Here is a 13822-nt window from a genome sequence, read left to right as displayed (position 1 = left end):
TTCCCAGTAGGAACAAAAACAAGGTGTTCTGACTGCTGACAAATATACATGTTTTCAGTCATGGGAAATCAGGAAGTGTTCCAGGGAAAGGAAACTGCCAGCGTGCCGGCCCACGGCCTCCAAGGCAGATCTGGGACTGACGGACGGGAACCTGCAGTCTCTGCACCTCGTCCGTTCACGTGAAGAGCCAGGCCTCCTGGTCAGCTGAGAGCGTGCCTTGTCACACACTTTCCTTGTGCATTAGCTAGAGAGGGACCCCAGCGTCTCAGGTAGCTTTCTTACATTCTTTTTCTTCCTAAGTTTAAGACCCAATCAGAAACACCAGGAGTCTGAGAAAGTGTGGGAGGTATAGAGCCTTGGATTTATGTGAGCATGGAAACTTCAAGACAGGAAACTTGGAGAAGGAAATCAGCAAGTCCAAAGGAAGAAGTGGTCCAGGAGGGATTAAACACTAGGTCTAAATCCATGGGGAAAAGAAGGCTACTCGCAAGGAAAGTTGTGGACACCTTCCCTGTGCTGGCTGCTTTTACACATTACCTCACTTAGTCCCCGCCCAACCCTTCAAGGAGTAGGGATTATGATCCTTGTTTTACAGATAAAGGCACTGCAGCCTCAGGAGGTTCAATAACTTGCTCAAGGTCCTGTGGCTGTAAGTGCTGGAACTGGGCTTTGAGCCCACAACCTCTCGCTCCAGTCACAGGCTTGAGGTTCATTTTGAAGAGTTCAGCTCTCTTATCCGGGTCCTCTTTCCCCATTTGCACATCAAAAACCTAGCCAGTTTCCCCTGCCCCTGTGTCCACTCCTCCCCACACAAACATGTTTTTAGGGCTAACGAGGTTGTCTACCTGGCCCTCCTGGCAGTGATGAAACAGGAAGAGGTCCCAAAATCAAGCCTATCAGGAAGACCCGGCAGGATGCCGTAAACTCCCTGAGCAACCTCCCAGCGGCTCCCATGCACAGCTTAGAGCTGGAGTGGTGGCATGAAGCAGGAGCACAGCCCCTCACCTCAGGGGAAAGGTGGTCTTCTTCAGGACCCTCCAGACATGCCTGTACCACCCCCACCACTCACCCAGGCCCACCCTCAGCCATCTCCGCTGACCAGGTGTCCACCTGTTCTCAGGACCGAGGTGGGAGGCAGAGAAGGACCAAGGTGGCAGGCAGAGAAGGAAGGAAAGTCAGACAGTAGCAGGGCTGGGCCTTGGATCCCTTGGCCTCTACTGAGCTTCTACCCAGTCATGGCCTCCTCGAGGCCTGGCCTCCCCTTCTCAATACCAGACGAACAGGCTGTATAGCAGTGAAGAGCTTGAGCTCCAGAATCAGACACACCTGGTCAGATTCTGGTCTGCCCCCTCCAGGTTCCATGGCTTTGGCACCACGGCCCCCTGAACTCCGTTCCCTCCCCTGTACAGAAGAGACAGGGACAGCACTCACCCCCCAGGGTTGTTAGGAGGATTAGATGAGAAGGATGTGTACGAAGCACTGAGCCCAGTGCCTGGCACTTGGGAATCCTGCCTTGGAGATGCATTGTTTTTATGTGTTTTACTTGAGCTGTGAGGTCCAGGGCTGTGAGCCGTGCATGTCTGCTGCTGTGTGCCCTAGGACCTTGCACCTGGCAGCTTGGTTGTCTTCTCCAAGGAAAATCACTCCAGACGCCTAGATGTTACTGAGCTTAAACTTACCCACAGAGACCATCCCTGACCCACAGAGCATCTTTGCCAGTAATTGCTTTAGAACTGGGGCTTCGTGGTCGGGGTGCTTTGGGGAACTGTGGTGGGTTTGTCACCAACCAGTAAATTTGACGCCTGGTATCTCAGAAACAAAACGAGAACAGGATATGTGATAATGGTTAAGGTTAGAAAGCCACTCTTGCACTTAGGTTAACCCAACATCTCCGCCTTAAGATGAGTACAGAGCTGGCGGGTACCCTGGGCTCATCAGCTGTATGAAGCCTCTCTTAGCCAATCTTTGGGGGCAGAGAAAGAAGCTGTTCACTGAGGTCCCAGCCCTAGCTCTGCTATGTGAGTTTTGGCAGGTATTAATCTCTCTAAACTATTCCTCATCTGAAAAATGAGCATGATAGTGCCACGCCTCCTGCAGAACAGTGTTGGGAGTTACCATGAACCACAAAGGACTGGGCAAATGGAAAGGGGTGCTGCCTTGAGAGCCCCTTGGCGGAAAAGGCTAGAGCGAGCGCCCTGGCCACCCCTGAGCCCCATGCTGTTTGCTGTGCCTTCACCCCTACAATAGGGACAGCTTCAGGTCTTTCTCTCCTGCAGCACCGTTTCCTCACTGAGATCACCTGGGCTTCTGGCTTCCAGGTAGCCCCTGGGGTTGGTCCTGTGTTCACCACATCTCAGATAGTGCAGCCATCCATGGCCTCTAACCACCCACCCCTCAAGTGTTGGGAACATGGTTGGGGAGGAGCACGTTCTTACCCTCAGACTCTAGGCAGGGGTGTGAGGCCACACCCAAGGCAGACCGGACTCGACCAGGGTCCACCTCCAGCCTGCCCCACTTCCCCGGTCTCCCCCCAGCACCCCAGGCCTTTACATCATGTACTGCTATGTGTGAGCAGAGGGGAGAGCCAGGGGAGAACGGCAGATCTGAAGTTGGGAACTTGTACTTCACAGGGCTGTTGTGTGGATGGAATGAAGGCAAGACACAAAAGCCCTCTGTGACCTATGTGGGCTGTGCCTGTGTCTGCTACCAATAACAGTGTGTACCCAGGAGAGGGGCTAGAAAAATGGTAGTGGCAGTGTGGCAGGTAGGAGCCCAGAGAGTGTAGGACCAATGAATGACTGAGGGGCAGAGAAGGTGAAGGAAGATTCAACTGCTGTGCTATTCCTGGGGACAGGCAGGCAGATTTTCCTAAGCTGTGGAAGGGCCAGTGCAAAACATGTTTGCGGGGAGCCTGGAGAGAGAGCATATAAAATAGACCTGGGATGGGGCACGGCCTGACAGGTGCCTGATCTCGTTTGACTCAGCCAGGCAGGCACCTGGTCAGGGAGAAGCCAGTGGCCCCAGCAGATGCCCCTCTGCTGCTGTGGCCAGGCAGCCCCCAGCTTGGCCCTTGGAGTGCGCTGTCCATGCTTCACGAGCACTGGAGGAAGGGCTGTCATTAGTCAGTGGTGTGGAGAGTGAAACGGGCTTGGGGAAGCTGAGAAGCTTGACCAAGGTTGCGCTGAGGTGGAGCCGTCACTGAGCCAGTGCCTGAGTGACCCCAGAGCCCCGCTTCTCCTATCACACCACACTGCGTTCCCTCGAGGGAACATGTGGAGATGGTGCAGGGCCCCTGGCTCCTCAGTTCCTCACTTCTTCCTTCCCAGTTAGGGCCTCTGCCTCTTGTTCTGGGACACTGTTGGGGAAGCCAGGGGCTGGCGGCCCCTCCATCAGAAATGCTCGACATTAAGAGGGATGCACAGGGGAATGACAGAAACTCCCCCTTTGAAGCCAATTTAAAGAAGATAAAAATCAGCCTTGTCACCATGAATAGGGCAGATTTTGTTGTTTGAGGAAGCACTCGGTGGTCCATGTGGTCTGAGTACAGTAAAGCAACTCTGCTCATGGATGCATTTAGGCATGTTTATGAAACATTAGGTAGGGTCGTGTGGGCCCCACAAGGCCCGGCCTGTGCTCAACTGGACCAGGGTGTGTGTGACATGCCATGCACCTCTGGAAGGCTCGAAGCAAACCCTCCCATACCTGGCCAACTCACAGAGAATGACAGATGGCTTCCATTTTGTGTTGCTAGTTCTTGTGAGAAATAATAATAACTACTGCCTTTTTGGGAGCCCTTCTACCCACAAATGCAAACTGTGCTAAGTGTTTTGTATGCATTATCTCAAGTCCTGAGATAATATCTCAAGTCCTCACTCACACCAGTCCTGGGAGGTGGGTACTGTTATGGCCTGTGGTTTACCACAGTGAAAGTGGTTAAGAGATTACCAGTTGGTCTTACAAACTAGTGAGGGACACAGCTGGGATTCGACTCTGACCTATCCAAACCTCAAAACCACACTGTTGAGCCAGTTCTGGCTCGCCTCCCTGTGCACTCTCTTTAGCTGTTGTCAACTGGTTCTCCATATTTCGGTGAGTGACTGTGAAGCATGAGCCAAAAAGTCAACTTTAACCCTATTGAGCAGATTGCTGGGATCTAATAAACATGCACAAGTGTCTGACATTTAAAACTCTACCTCAGCCTTTGACCACATTACAGAATTAAACAAATGCACCTCACATTTTGGGCAGGAGGTTGGAAGCCACAGTAAAGGAGCTGAGCTGTTGTCACTGGTATATTTCATTTCCTTGATAGAGCAGCACCTTGAAAGTTTACAATTTTAACTTATTTCCTGTGCTCTGAGCCCACAAGTAATCACTTTTGAAATATTCCAGGTATACCACATTAAAGTAGAATGTGCCTAAGGATAAAAGTAGTTTGCAGACTTTAAAAAAGTTTTATTTCTTAGTCATGAAAATCGTATGCTGCTTGGTGTGTGTGTGTGTGTGTATTATATATACATTTATATATGATTTATATGTGTGTGTGTCAGGTATTGGATAATTCAGTTTTTAAATGAGCAAACCCACCAGAGAATCCATTTCAGAAATGCTGCTTAGATTCTTGATAGTCTTAAACTCTGCTTTGCACATTTTTCTATCATTCTGTGGACCACTGGAATTCTCAGCTGATTCTAATTTGTTTTGGCACATTCATATTCCCTGCTGCTGGTCCTTCCAGGATTAAGCAAAGAGAACATAAGCATCTATCTACATGAAAGTTAAACCCCAAGGTGAGGCAGAACCTGATCTCATTTCTGTTAGGTGCCTGGTGATTGAGGTCTCAGCCATATGGGCCAGCACTTGTTTTCATGGTTGCTCTAATCTTCCCTGCTTCCCAGTAGCCAGAAAAATCTTCTGAACTTGGGAGCCCAGAGTGTCACCTGCCATCAACAGCTTTGTTGGCCATGCTCCTCTCTTCAACCTTGAGTCCTAGTCCCACTGAAGGAGAACCTGAGGTCTTGAGAGTCATGTGTCACTTCCTTGGTGTCGGCATTCTTGGGGATAGAGGAAGGAAAGCCCTTAGAGTTTTTAGACTCCCTTTGAGCTTTAGGCCTGTGTGTTCAAGAAGAGAACAGAATGTGTTCATGCCCAAGAAGCATTCCACGCCAGCAACAGCATTTGATTACTTCTCCATGAGAATGCACAAGCTATAAACAGAGCCTTTCTTGTCGTAACAACAGGACACAGCCAAGCTCCTGTAAATTCCCGAGCAGCTTCTCTGAGCTCTGGCAAGGCTTACAGCTGGAACATGCTGGTGGCCTCCACGTTGTGGGAGGCAGAACAAGTCTTGGAAGTGTCCTCAGAAGACTTCCATTGGCTTGAGACCCCCAGGTAAGGGAGGCAGCCAATGTCATTCACAAGCTTCCAGAAGTTCTTTCGAAACTTCAGGCCAACAAAGGCATAGAGCACGGGGTTAAGGCAGGCCCGCAGATAGGCGATGGCCTCAGTCACTATGATGGCATAGTGAAAGCTGGTCTTGGTGTAGTACTCCCAGCTTATGCTGCGGATGAGCTTCACAAGGTTGAAGGGCGTCTGGGTCAGCAGGAACACAGCCACCACCAGGAAGATGATCTTTAGAGACTTGTGCTTCTGGAAGCCTCGGGCATTAAGCAGGGTCTTGATTATGACTGAGTAGCAGACAATCATGGCAAGCAGTGGCAGAAAGAACCCCAGTGTCATCTGGGTGGCAAGAACCACAGTGGAAATCTCCTCATTGTGATAACCACAGATGAGCTTGTCGAAATAAAGGACATTGCCATAGATGATCTGCGGCAGGGAAACCAGCAGGGAGGTCACCCAGATGGACAAGCAGATGACCTTGCCCCAGGTCATCCGCTTGGCCTGCTGGTTGTAGGCCTTGGTGGCCCGAACCACTGCAATGAAGCGGTCCACAGTGATGCAGGTAAGGATGAGCATGGACGTGTAGAAGTTCAAAGTGTAGATGCCCAGCAGGGTTTTGCACATGATATTGCCGAAGACCCACTCATGGATGCCTGCGTAGGCCCAAAAGGGCAGCGTGCAGACAAACACCAGGTCAGCCAAGGGCAGGTTCATCAGGAACACGTCCGTCAGGCTCTTCAGCTTCTGGTAGAAGATGTATATGACCAGCACCAGGGAGTTCCCCAACAGGCCACAGATGAACACCACCAGGTACATGCAGGGCAGAAAAAACTTACTGAACTGCAGGAAGTCTTCATGCCCCTGGCTGCTATCATTGGAATTGTTGAAGAGCCTGGTATCTACATACTCATACTCATCCATGGTTCTGTTCCAGTGAACACCTGTGAGTCAAAACACAGGAATTATATTTGGAGCTGAGGGTGACACTTTCTGTCTTCCCACTGTCCTGTTGCCCACATTTAGGGGGCAAATAGTCATCTTCTAAACCCACTCACTGTTCTGCTCAGTAACAGCAAAGTCCAATATACTAGAGATAGCCAATTCTGAGGGGAACTTGCTCGGACAGGACAAGGGACACTTCATTAGCCCTAAAATTCTCAGGATCTCACCCACCTAGGAGATAACATGTAACTGACTACACACGTCCCGTAAAATCCCGTGCTAACTGGTCTTGAAAGCAAAGGTCACCATGTGGTGAAATGGACACAGTGCGCATTTGGAAGAGTAGCGCTGCTCTTTAATGGGGAGGGCCTGTCTTCATCTGCCCATGTCTCACAGCAGTTGCCCACCTATCCCGTGCCCCATTTTCTGTTAAATTAGGCCCCTGAACTGCTAACTGTGGAAGCTAAGGCCAGTAGCCCCCTTCCGGGGGGGTCGTCCACCATCAAAGAGACTCCTGGAGACCAAGAGGTGTTTGGGGGATGACCCAGACTTTTCTGCCTGGGTGGGCAGTCTCTCCTGCCTTGTCTTGCCTTCACCTCATTGTTGTTAGTACTGTCGAGTTGATTCCAACTCCTAGTGACCCTGTTTACAACAGAGCAGAACCCTGCCCGGCTTTTTTGTGCCATTCTCTCATCTTGCGGCACTGTATCAGACAATACTGCTATTTATAGGGTTTTCACGGGCAATTTTTTTTGGAAGTGGGTGGCCAGGTCCTTCTTCCTGGTCTGTCTTAGTCTGGAAGTTCCACTGAAACCTGTCCACCATGTGTGACCCTGCTGGTATTTGAAATACTGGTGGCACAGCTTTCAGCATCACACAAGTGCCACAGTATGACAACTACAGACGGCTGGTGGGGTTCCCTGATGGGGAAATGAACCCAGGCCATGCGTTGAGAGCACCAAATCTTAACCACTAGACCACCGGGGCTGGCTATTACCCTGGCTATGCTCTCCATTGCATAGATTTAGAACGACGACTGATGGGGAAACAATGCACAGAGAACCCATGGTTGCCCAGCACTTTGGCTGAGCCAGCTCATGACCAGGGAACTGGGCAGTTCTTCTCACACCCCAACCCCAGCTTTCCCTGTTATCATCTGTCACAGTTGGGATATTCTCCCATCAGAGCTTGTTTCCTAAAGACTGCTTGATCTTCAGAAATCTCTTCAAAGGTAGATTTCCCCAGAAAGAACATTGCTTTAGCTTTTATGACTAGCAGTTTAAGGTTGAGGAAGACCTGGTTGAAATGGGACGCCAGGTGGGTGGGCTTCTGCAGCGAGGCGGTGGCCAGTCTTGCAGTGAGGCTTGGAGCAAAGACCAAATGGCTCTCTTTCTTGCCTGGGGCTCCCAGCCCTTCAAGGCCGTCCCTTCCCTCTCACCCTTCTCTCTCCCCTATGACCTGCTGAGGACCACAGACAGGGCACAGGAGTGATGTAACCCATGGCATGGGAGCAGGGGCAGCTGTGGCAGCATCAGCCTTGGAGTGCCAAGCCCCTGACCTGCAGATACTCAGCATGCAGTGGCTCATTTCCAGTGACCCAGTGCCATGTCCTGCTGACACCTTAAGAAGATGTTTTAAGAAGAGCAAGCGTTTGGTTTAGCAAAGTTAAAATATCAACTGGCCAGACAAGGGCATATAAAAGGAGAGATTATCTCTCCTTTCTAATCTACTCAGAGACTATTCTTTTCCTGACTGGAAACTGTGTTAGCCCTGGCGCTGCCACCTCGGACTTTCTTGGGGGCAAAGTGCCCTTTCTCTCTAAGGGAGGACCTTGCCTTTGGAGTAAGACAACTCGCTAAGAAATCCCTGCTTCCAGACCACAGCATGTTAGATCTGTAAGGGTGATAGGCCAGCCAGTAGGCATCGTGCCCCACCAGCTCTCTGGGCTGCTAGGTTAAGTAGGTCAGAGAAGGATGTGTATATATGTGTTATTACTTCGCACAGGGATGAAAACATTGTTTTCATCATTTAGAGTATGACACAGGCAGCTTTGCTTTCCTTAAGAGGAATATGAAATCTCCATAACTGCTTGACTTACTCTTCCCTTTTTTTAGAAATCCTCCTATTATGGCTGTTGCTGGATCCTTACGCTGGCATTACATGTCTCCTCAAAGGGCCCATGCAAATTCACTTGTAGTAATTAGTAAATTTTAATATTATGTTAATAGATTGGGACTGCACAGCTCTGTGCCGATAGAGTAGTAAAAATTACTTTCCCTTATAGAAATGTTAAAACCATTCGTTTCTTTATCTTCTGTGACCAAAGTCCTATGTTGATTTCTGAAAATTAAAAAAAAAAGTGTATACGACTTCGGAAATAGTGTAAATAAATAGTGATAATAAATAAGCAAATTATAATTCAGACATAGAATATAACTGAAATGTTTAGGAAGTGCTTTTTACAATTTTGGAAAATGCAGTACTTCTAAATTGCTCAGAACAGTGTAAGCACAAAGTAAATATGCAAAATTAGTATTGGCTGTTACTATTACAATGAATAGATGATAAAAAGGATGTAAAATTGATCATGATTCTTAAGTTTCTTTGATCATAAACCCCTTTGCGAGTCTCGTAAAAGCCGCAGACGTTTTCCTCAGAAATAATGCATGCACACACCTGCAATTCTGAGGGTTTGTGAACCCTTTGAATCCCTCTGCCACGTATTCTATAAGTTGTTTGATTTTGACTATATTTTTTAAAACATAGAAAAATGACCAAATTTTATCAGCAGTTCGCCTCTGGCTGGTGGAATTAGTGATGACTTATTTCCCTTCCTGCTTTGTGTTTTTCTAAGTTTCTGCAGTGGTATATTGATTCATATTGAGATAAGAAAGTAAACAATGATCTGAGATAACAGCCTGTCTTATAAAATGCAAAAGAAACAAAAGAAAAACAAAGAGAGATTATTCAGTGAACAAATATAGACAGTGACTAGATTCTCCTTATCTTGCTAGGAGTGTCTGATTATGCCATTACTATCAGTACCATTAGCTTATGGCACTCGCTGTGTGCCCAGAACCACGTTAAGTTGTTTTCACAGTTCTCTAAGCTAACCCCACGGCAGCAAGTGGCAGAGATGGAATTTGAACTAAGAGCAGCAGAGCTCCAAAGCCTGGGCATTTTCCACCATACCGCACTGCAGGCAGGAATCTGAGAACCCCAGCAACCCAGGGTGAGTGCCTGCCTTTTAGCTATAGAGACAAATGACTCACCAGCAGAGTAGTGCTGTCGGTTTGTTCCAGAGATGAGCTTGCTCACAGCAGCAAGGTCTGCCTCAACCTCTCTGTGATGTGGTCCGTGTTTCCGCTGAATATTTTTAAGAGCCCTTGGTTGGTGATTATAAGAGACCCAACCCTACCCCCGTCTTGCAGATCAGAATCCACATGACCAGCCTGCATGCATGCAATTTGGGAATCAAAGACAAAGCAGTGACTCTAATACTGCACACCCCCTGCAACCTCACTGGGGATTTATTATTCTGCCAGGACCTGAGACGGTTTTTATTTGTAAACCAAAGGGGAGCAATAAGTAGGTTTGGCTCTGGCAGTCCACTGAACATGGTGGTACCTTCAAATTATTTCATTCACTAGTCATATGAATCTCTTTGGAACAGTTTGGGTCTGGACCAATGCAAAGTCTTTGCTGTGGCCTGGATTCTGTGTATGCATGCATCTCCAACATGCATGCAGCTCCAACATACACAAGAGCCACTGATCCTCACAGCAACCCTGCAAAGTAGATAGTATCCCCATTTTATAGATGAGAACATGGAGGACCATAGCTGAAAAAACAGCCCCATGTGCACACAGCTAATAACTGGCACTTCCAGGATACAAACCCAGATCTCTGTCATTGCCAGACCAATGGACCGTTGGCTTCTAGGTGATGGGTCTGCCAGAGGGCCTGATGCAGCCCGCCTTCTAAACCCACACGACTCAGGCCCAGCAGTGCTCTCCTGCCCTGCTTATCCTGGCTGGAACCATCTGGTTTCCTGAGGCTGCCCCCTCTACTCCTGGAACTCCCCAGATATTGAGCACCTTGATCGTGGTACAGTTCTAGTTGTTAGTCCCCATTATCCAAAAATGCTGACACTTCTGGAAAATAACACCTGGAAGGCAGGGGTTGGAGGAATGTCTGCCTGGGTTACATTCCCCAGTTCCTCCCCTCTAGAAAGGGTGCTAGGTAGAGGGGTGGACTCCATTTCTCCTTTCCCAGAAGTAGCTGTCCTCTTGCTGAGTCACCAGGCCCTCTTCCCTGATTCTGCACTCCCATTCAGCCTGCTTCCCCCCAAGGCTGGTGCTCTGGCCCGCCTGCTGGGCAGATGCTCTCCTATGGCTCTTCCTAAGGACAGGTGTCAGGCACTGGGAGCAGGGACCAGGAGCAGCCCCAGGATCTGGAGACTAACGCTGGTTACTGTGAGCCAGGCCCTGTGCTAAATGCTTTCTGTGTACAGTCATCTAATCGTAGTCACTTACAGATAAGTAAGCAGAAGAAGATTAGAGAGATTAGCTCATTTGTCTAAGAACACACATTTCCCCAGGAGTCACCCAGGATCTGTCTGACTGTAAAACCCATGCTCCCTGTACTACTCTTTCTGAGTATGGAGCTATCCCAGGGGCCCTGATAAAAGATCTGAAGACCTCTGGTCGATTTTCAAGTCTTTTTGAATGAACTAGTTCAAACTGTTCTTTCCACCAAACTGGTACAAATGAATGAGGTGTTCCCTGAGGGCAGGAACCAAGAGGCTGTGTAGAATATGTACCTCTGGATAGATGGATGGGTGGGTAGGTGGATGCAGGGACCAATGGATGAATGAACAAATGAACAGGCTGACCCAAATACTGAAGGGGGGATGGGCCCAAGTAACCATTTCTGAAAGAGACCTTTTGGGGCAAGACATCCCTTTAGAGTGAGCCAGCCTGACATTTTGGAATCTTTAAGCTTTGAGAGATGAGCTTTTCCGTGGGACAAGCCAACCATGTCATTTGGGACCAGTTCATGAGGCAGAGTTAGAACGACCTGAGCCTTGTCAGACCCACTTGTTCACCTCTCCTCTTCTCTCTGAGTGATCATTTGTGCTCTGTGGGGAAAGACAGGCCTTGACCTGGTGCCCTGCATGACTGGGCATGCACGGGCATGCTCGGGAGGTGGGGTGGGGGGGTGACATGTATTTGAGAGAGCATGACTACATTTGTCATAACCATTCTCCAGTGCAAAGTTCTCCAATGGAAGACTTGCAACTAAATTAGAGGAATGGGGCCACTCACAATTTGGGGGCCAGAATTTTATTTCAACCACTTTACAAGTGCCTTTTGTTAGTTTGTAGTGTTCATTGTTCCAAGGGCACTTTTCTTTGAAACAAAACTCTAAGCTTCTTAAGGGCAGGTACCCAATCATATGTCTTGGATTGCCTCTGGAAAACTTAAACATTTTATAAATAGAATTGGGGGAATCATAAAAGGGAAGTGGCAGGCATGGCTGCCACAGATTTATCTTGGAAGTCAGACTACCGACCTCACTTTTCCTGAACACCTGACGTTCTTAGGCCAGAGCCCTGGTTAGGATGTCAGTTCCAGGACCCAGAGACAAGGCAGTTCCTGCTGCTGGCTGAAGAGTCTAACTGCAGGGCATTGGTGGACGATGGGGGGCTGTGGAGGAGGAGTGAAAAGATCCTCAGAGAAGTGGCGTACCCGGAAGGCAGCAAGCGAGTTGGGTGTGGCTTGCTCAGCCGTGCCCAGTGTTAGAGGATGGGCATACGGGTTTGTGTGTGGTCAGACCATAGTTACCAAGTTATAGGAAACCAACAGACCAGAAGTGCTCTTCTTCACTTGTTTTTTAGGCAAAAAGGAAGCCAGTGACTAAAAGAAGAACTCCTAGGAATTTACTTTTTAATAGTAAACTTTTAAAATGCCCCCAGATGCCACAGTGAGTGTGGTCCACAGCATGGCTCAGCCCAACCTTCCAAACCTATGCTGTTCAGTAGCGCCTTCTGTGATGACGGGCGTGGTCTGTATCTGCGCTGTCCAACACAGTGGCCACCAGCCCATGTTACTGTTGAACACTTGAAGTGTGGCTTATGCAACCAAGGAGCCCAATTTTTAGTTTTCAACAATTTTGATGAATTTGAATTTAAATAGCCATATGAGGCCAGTGGGTAATGTTTTAGACAGCGCATTTGTAAACCAAAGTCCTCTCCTGGTCACAGGAGACTGTTCACAGGTAGAGGCTGACCTGGGGACTACAGCACCCTGGGTAATTGGGCAAAGCAGCACTTCTCACTGTGCTGGGCTTAGCGAGGCGGAGGAGTAGATGGAGCCTTCTGAGGAAGAGTGTCAGCAAGACGCTCAGGCCAAAGGGGCTTTCTAGGCATCCATTCCTTCCTCAGCCAATCTGACAGCCAGAGAATCTGCGCCCTAGGCATTCTGCAGGATTGAAGTTGTACGGTAATTAAATGAAAAAGGCTAAGGATTTCAATTTGTGAGAGGAAAAAATTATAGATTCTAGCTGTAGAGACCAAGCTGGAGGGACCCCACCCTTGACCCCTCGTCCAGGCAGGTGCGAACCCCTGGACTGCATTGCCAGTGACTTCTCCAGCATCCACCTTGTCCGTGGTCATCACTTTATTCTTACTTGATTCTAAAGTGGCGCCTTGCTGGGGCCAGCCCAGTGGCGTAGTGGTTAAGTTCATGCACTCCACTTTGGCAGCCCGGGGGTTCGCAGGTTCGGATCCCATGCGCAGACCTATGCACTGCTCATCAAGCCACGCTATGGCAGGCATCCCACATAAGGTAGAGGAAGATGGGCATGAATGTTAGCCCAGGGCCAATCTTCCTCAGCAAAAAAGAGGAGAATTGGCAACAGGTGTTAGCTCAGGGCTAATCTTCCTCACAAAAAAAATAGATAAATTAAAAAGTGGAGCCTTGGTCATGTCCTCCGTTGGGGATATTTGGGACAGAAAACCACCTTAGCCTGAGGCACATACTCGAGACCTTTATTGAGCATAGGCTGTGTGCGGAGCAGGTGCCCCGGACTGCCAAGGTGACCACCCCCAGAGGGCGGAGCAAGTTGACAGACATGTATGTGCCTTGAGACAGGTTCAGCTCAACTGACCACAGGCTCAGGGATGGAAACTCGGCAGGAAAGGGTGATATACCGTCAGCCGTGCAAGGCCACCGTAGCTAGCAGTAGGCCCCCATGGCCAGAGCAAGGGGAAGAGAAAGGCCGGTTATGGGCAGTGAGTTTGTCTCACATCTTTTCTGAGAAAAACACCTCACTAGCAACGAAAGGAAATGACTCTGGTAGGAGATAGGGTGCCCCCTAGAGGCCTTGCTTTTTTTACCCTGTCATTCCCAAACTTTTTTTAATCCTCTGACAGAGTTGCTTGAACATCTCCTACTGCATCCCACAGTAGGAGATTCAT

General features: G+C 48.9%; 2 protein-coding genes across 2 annotated transcripts in view; one reads left to right on the top strand and one right to left on the bottom strand.

Annotated features, from left to right (window-relative positions):
- Positions 1-13822, top strand: part of FYCO1 (FYVE and coiled-coil domain autophagy adaptor 1) — a 75717-nt gene that overhangs the window by 42150 nt on the left and 19745 nt on the right. The window lies entirely within an intron of this gene.
- On the bottom strand, positions 5296-9694 carry CXCR6 (C-X-C motif chemokine receptor 6). Its single transcript, XM_058556706.1, has 2 exons — positions 9615-9694; positions 5296-6341 (listed from the first exon to the last, which is right to left on the bottom strand). Exon 2 carries the CDS (start codon positions 6319-6321, stop codon positions 5296-5298), a length of 1026 nt encoding a protein of 341 aa, XP_058412689.1. The 5' UTR covers positions 6322-6341; positions 9615-9694.

Source organism: Diceros bicornis, chromosome 2 (genome assembly GCF_020826845.1).
Source record: "Diceros bicornis minor isolate mBicDic1 chromosome 2, mDicBic1.mat.cur, whole genome shotgun sequence".
In the NCBI taxonomy this organism is placed as follows: domain Eukaryota; kingdom Metazoa; phylum Chordata; class Mammalia; order Perissodactyla; family Rhinocerotidae; genus Diceros; species Diceros bicornis.
Note: the sequence above shows the minus strand (reverse complement) of the source record. Positions and strands in the feature narration are given on the sequence as shown.

Excerpts from the sequence above, each read along its gene's own strand:
- CXCR6 (XM_058556706.1), bottom strand. The coding sequence starts at position 6,321 with ATGGATGAGTATGAGTATGTAGATACCAGGCTCTTCAACAATTCCAAT.